Source organism: Nanorana parkeri, unplaced genomic scaffold (assembly GCF_000935625.1).
Source record: "Nanorana parkeri isolate BGI_ZX_2015 unplaced genomic scaffold, ASM93562v1 scaffold2574, whole genome shotgun sequence".
Taxonomy (NCBI): Eukaryota; Metazoa; Chordata; class Amphibia; order Anura; family Dicroglossidae; genus Nanorana; species Nanorana parkeri.
Window position 1 is genome coordinate 116,820 of NW_017308842.1, and position 5,867 is coordinate 122,686.

General features: G+C 48.3%; 1 protein-coding gene across 1 annotated transcript in view; it reads left to right on the plus strand.

Annotated features, from left to right (window-relative positions):
• Positions 1-5,639, plus strand: part of CASR (calcium sensing receptor) — a 33,654-nt gene extending 28,015 nt beyond the window's left edge. Inside the window, exons 4-6 of the mRNA XM_018573850.1 lie at positions 727-963; positions 1,999-2,122; positions 4,231-5,639. Of these exons, the coding sequence (XP_018429352.1) occupies positions 727-963; positions 1,999-2,122; positions 4,231-5,639 (1,770 nt within the window). The remainder of the gene's footprint in view (positions 1-726; positions 964-1,998; positions 2,123-4,230) is intronic.
• The last annotated feature ends 228 nt before the right edge of the window (positions 5,640-5,867 follow it).

The window sequence follows — 5,867 nt, forward strand, 5'->3', positions numbered from 1 at the left end:
CCTGCCGAGTCCTTTGGTTCCCGGAAAATAACTTTTAGACTCATGCTTGAGCTTCACTTAGATGGTGGACCTCCCTGATGCCTCCGATGATCTGGAACTTAGCTAAAAACAGACTATAAGCATGACGCAGAGCCACTTTTGGGGACTGCAGTCTAGATGGGACTCTTTCCTCTTGAGCAGCACCGTGGTCTGGGATTCTCCTGTCTTCATTTCTTAGCTGATAAGGCAAAGTGGCGCTATAAGCTATTAGAATATTTTTGGGGAATCTGTTGACTTACAGTTCATTACCTTGGTTATTATTATTGTACAGAATTTATATAGCGCCAACAGTTTGCGCAGCGCTTTACAATATAGGGCAGACATTACAATAACAATACAATTCAAGATGGTAAGGAGAGCCCTGCCACTGAGGGCTTACAATCTAAAAAGGGAGGGGCCAGTCATACATGAGGAGGGAGCTGTGTGGGGATGAATTGTCTGAGAACGTGATGGTTGAGCGCTTAGGTTGAGGTGGGATTGGCTTCCCTGAAGAGATGAGTCTTTAGGGATCGCCTAAAGGCAGTCAAGTGTGTCGACAGATGGACAGGTTGGCGTAAAGAATTCCAGAGGATGGGAGAGACTCTAGAGAAGTCCTGGAGGCGAGCATGGGAGGAGTTGACAAGGGAGCTGCAAACATTTATCACGGTGCTCCTTGTTAGAATAAACACTTTCCTGCCATTTTTTTAGGTCCTGAAACATTTGCGGCACCTAAATTTCACCAACAACATGGGGGAGCAGGTGGACTTCAATGACTTTGGAGACCTGGTGGGGAACTACACCATCATTAACTGGCACCTGTCCAAGGAGGACGGCTCGGACGAAGTGGTCTTTGAAGACATCGGCCACTACAACGTGTATGCCAGGAAGGGGGAGAGGCTTTACATTAACGAGAGCAAGATCCTGTGGAGTGGATTCTCCCGCGAGGTAGGTGACGTTATTTTGGGGATGTGCAGGTGACCCCGGAGGCGTTTTTTTTTACATATTTGTGAATGAAAAGAGCAGAATCCAGAATACATTATAGTAAGGGTTGTAAGGCACTCTACTTGCATGCCTGCTGGTAATTATTTGGTGTCTCCAGCTTGGAATTTCCACCACTCGGATGTTTTACCATTATGGCTAAGCAGCACTGAGGCTTCCAACGCTTGGTGCTTGTCAATTCTATTTTTCATCGGGTTCTAAAGTCTTTACTGCTCCTGTGCAATTTTGTGGCTGGTAATGGAAACAAAGTGTTTACATAGCTAGATATACACTATATTGCCAAAAGTATTGGGACGCCCCTCCAAATCATTGGATTCAGGTGTTCCGTGACATTTCCTGGCTACTAAATATTCCGCAGTCACCTGTTACTGGTATTATAACAAAGTGGAAGCAACTGGGAACAACAGCAACTCAGCCAGGAAGTGGTAGGCCATGTCACATGACAGAGCGGGGTCAGCGCATGCTGAAGCGCACAGTGCGCAGAAGTCGCCAATGGTCTGCAGAGTCAATAGCTACAGACCTCCAAACTCCATGCGGCCGTCAGATTGGCACAACAACAGTGCGTAGAGAGCTTCATGGAATGGGTTTCCATGGCCGAGCAGCTATACACCATATCCTAATCACCTTGTGCCCAGGCAGATGTTGATTGCCCCAAAACACCTAGGATGTGATTAGGTAGCTAGAACTGGGGGGTCCCACAACTTTCACACCTTCCCATCCTGTGATTGGATGAAGGTGTCTGTGCTACTTGTGGATATAAATACAGATACATCTTCCCGACACTCGTGGGAATTGAAGAAGTGTCTTGGAGAACTTATAAAACATCTTCAACATTACAGAACAAGTCCAGTAAATGTGAATTACTACTACTAGCTATGCCATGACCTGGACAAATGAGGTCCGCCACAGACATAACGTGACTTGGTTTGGATTCCATTTTCTTCAAAAACAATCTTTGTTTTACCTCTTCCACTCCTGCAGGTTCCATTCTCCAACTGTAGCCGAATCTGCCACGAAGGCACCCGGAAAGGGATTATTGAGGGTGAACCGACCTGCTGCTTCATGTGCGAGCAGTGTCCCGATGGAGAGTACTCAGATGAGACAGGTAACTAGACAGGACCCAGAACCTGGATGGAGACTTTCGCTGTTTGATTATGTGCCATGAGGCTTCTCTAGGGACCAGAGATGGTGGTTGGTACTTGATACTCATTATGTCGGGGGTCTCTTAGGGTGATCCGCATTATACCGTGGTTCCCCGAAAATAAGACAGTGTCTTATATATTTTCTTTCCACGAAAAAAGACATTAGGTCTTATTTTTCGGGCGATGTCTTATGTGTACCTGGCTGCAGCTGTCCGTTCTCCGCTCGTGCGTGCGTGAGCTGCGGCCGCTCCCAGCTCTAATGCCGTCCAGGGAGCCAGACAGGTGGGCATGCGGGCAGGGGGGGCCTGGCCGGGGGGGGCGGAACCTACCACCAAACTAGGTCTTATTTTCGGGGTAGGTCTTATATTACAGAAATCCCTGAAGATAGCGCCAGGTCTTACTTTCGGGGAAACACGGTAATAATCAGCAAACTCTAACCTAATGCGGAGTCCTCTATGACATTAGAAGCTAAAGGATGCAGTGTGCAGAGCAGGACAGAACAAGTAGGGCTGTGACCCGATTCGGATACTGATGGGCTATTGACGTTCGTGTCTGCCCCTGGCCAGGAGTGGCTCGGAGATTTTGGGCTGAAGCCACCGGGTGCTAGAAGAGCCTCTCCATGTCGCAGTTGTAGAACAAGACCCAACAGTATATTATTTTATTTAACTCTACAAGTAATATTTTTGAGAAAACAGAAGGAAAACTTAAGAGACAGACCTAAAGCAAAGGCAGACTTTATCCTTTTACAATTTGCATATTAAAAATGAGTATGCTAGCATTGTAAATGATGTATTCCTCTACCTGTATGCAGGTAGAAGGGGGGAAAAAAATGGCAGAAAACTGCATGGGGTCCACTGGTCAGGGTTTGGCCAACTGGTGATGTGAGTGAGCCATCTAGTGGCAGATCTCTATAACAGCACTTATGGCAAGCAACACTGCTTGGTCCCCATCTAGCTTTTTAAGATGTCAATGAAAGGGCACCTTCAGTTAGGTTTCCCATTCAAATGAATTAGAACGGTCTCAGTTCACATGTAACGTAAGCGCAGAGATGTAGTTGATATTGCACGCCTTCACAGATCTATATTCACATATACACAACGTCTGAGTAAGGATGCACTGATACTAGTATTGATATCGGTCGAGTACCCGAGTATTTGGGCGAGGACTCGTACTCGCCCAAATGTTCCAATGCCTACCCCGATACTTCTTGTATCAGGAAGCTGGGCAGCGCATCATTACACGCTGCCCGGTTTCCCGATTGGCTGGGAAATGGCTCTATGCTCTCTCGTCACTTGTGATGAGAGAGCATGGAGCCGACTTCCCGGCCAAATCAGGAAGCCAGGCAGCGTGTAATGACGCAGCACCCAGCATTCTGATTGGCCGGGAAGCTGGCTTCATGCTCCATCATCTCATGACGGGGGAGCATGGAGCCAGCCTCCCGGTCAATCAGAAAGCAGGGCGTCGTGTCATCACGCGGCGCCCGGCTTCCTGATTGGCCGGCCAGACGGCTCCCGCCCGGATACCGGAGGAAGACCACGTTCTGGCTGGAGAGGCCCCGGTTGTGACAGGTTGGACAAGGAAAGAGAGGACAGACTTTCTTGTTAATCGGGAAGCCGGGTGGCGAGTCTTTACACGCTGCCCGGCTAATCAGGAAGCCAGGTGACGAGTCATTACAAGCCGCCTGGCTTCCTGAATGGGACTACCGGTACTCGGTATCGGCAAGTACCGAATTTTTTTTTCTCGGTACCAAAATACCGGTATTGGTGCCTCCCTACATCAGAATGACAGAAATGTGATGCCCATTGAGAATATTGTTCAGAATTCCTTTTTTCACTCCATATGGTGCAGCAACAAAATACCTTTTATATCTTTATGGTGATTATTAAGTGAAAATTGCAGACACTTGCCGTGACATGGTTTTGCCCCTTGGACAATGCCACCAAGCCTCATAAATGCTTTATATTAGGACAGGCCTAGTAGACTGTAGTCTGCACGGTAAGGAAGAAGCCTCCATTGAGGTAAGAGTGACACCATTACATGACCCCTGTGATAACACAACTCTCTTTTCCAGATGCAAGCTATTGTGAAAAATGTGGTCCGGAAATGTGGTCCAATGAAAACCACACATTCTGCATTTTCAAGGAGATCGAGTTCCTGTCTTGGACGGAACCATTTGGGATTGCGCTCACCATGTTCTCCATCTTGGGGATATTCCTGACGTCCTTTGTCCTCAGCGTGTTTATAAAGTTCCGCAACACACCCATCGTCAAGGCAACAAACCGCGAGCTCTCCTATCTCCTCCTCTTCTCATTGCTGTGTTGCTTCTCCAGTTCCCTCTTCTTCATCGGCGAGCCGGAGGATTGGACATGCCGCCTTCGGCAACCGGCCTTCGGCATCAGTTTTGTGCTATGCATCTCCTGCATCCTGGTAAAAACCAACCGCATCCTGCTCGTGTTCGAAGCCAAAATCCCCACAAGCTTTCAGAGGAAATGGTGGGGCCTGAACCTCCAGTTTCTCCTCGTTTTCCTGTGTACCTTCGTGCAGATTGTAACGTGCATCATATGGCTGTACACAGCTCCTCCGAGATCCGCTAAGAATCACGAGGACGAGATCATATTTGTCATTTGCAATGAGGGGTCGTTGATGGCTCTTGGGTTCCTGATTAGCTACATATGCCTGCTGGCAGGAATCTGCTTTTTCTTCGCTTTCAAGGCACGGAAGCTGCCGGAAAACTTCAACGAAGCCAAATTCATCACATTCAGCATGCTCATATTCTTCATTGTCTGGATATCCTTCATTCCAGCCTATGTAAGCACCTACGGGAAGTATGTGTCAGCTGTTGAGATCATCGCCATCCTGGCCTCAAGTTTCGGCTTGTTGGCTTGCATCTTCTTCAACAAGGTCTACATCATCTTGTTCAAACCCTCCAGGAACACCATCGAAGAGGTCCGCTGTAGCACGGTGGCCCACGCTTTTAAGGTTGCAGCCCGAGCCACCCTGAGACGCAGCAACGTGTCCCACAAAAGGTCCAACAGCTTGGGAGGATCTGCAGGCTCTACCCCATCGTCCTCCATCAGCAGCAAGGGCAACCACGACGAACACTTCACGGCTGCCGACCGAGCAAGAAGCTGCAAACAGAAAGTCAGCTTCGGCAGTGGCACGGTCACTTTATCCCTGAGCTTCGACGAACCTTCCAAGAATTCGGTGTCCAACAAGGCCATAAGGCCGAAGAATTCCCTGGAAGGGAAGAACAGCGATGACAGCTTGATGAGACACAAAGCTTTGCTCCCCCTGCAAAACAGCGATGGCGGGAGCGAATCCAGCTTCCGGACGGCCTCCAACGTCGATGAGTCGGAGCATCAGGAGTCGACCGGCCAAGCCAACCCCGACAGCCAAACCGCGGCGGCTTCTTCGGCTCAGACAGAGATGATGAAGAACGAGGTCGATGGAACGATGGCAGAAAATATGATGAAATCTTAATTTGCAATTTTACCGTTGACCTCGTTGGGAATCTGAACCCGGATAGGACGGAAATCTTTCAAATTGAACAAAGACTCGACTTGGATTGAGCGTACACTATATTAACCGGAGACTTCTCTCTCTCTCTGTCTGTGTATTAAATGTGGACTGATTGAAGGAACATATAGGATTGTATACATTTGTTGTATGTTTTACATTTCATATTCACATAATTCCTGTTGGGGGGGG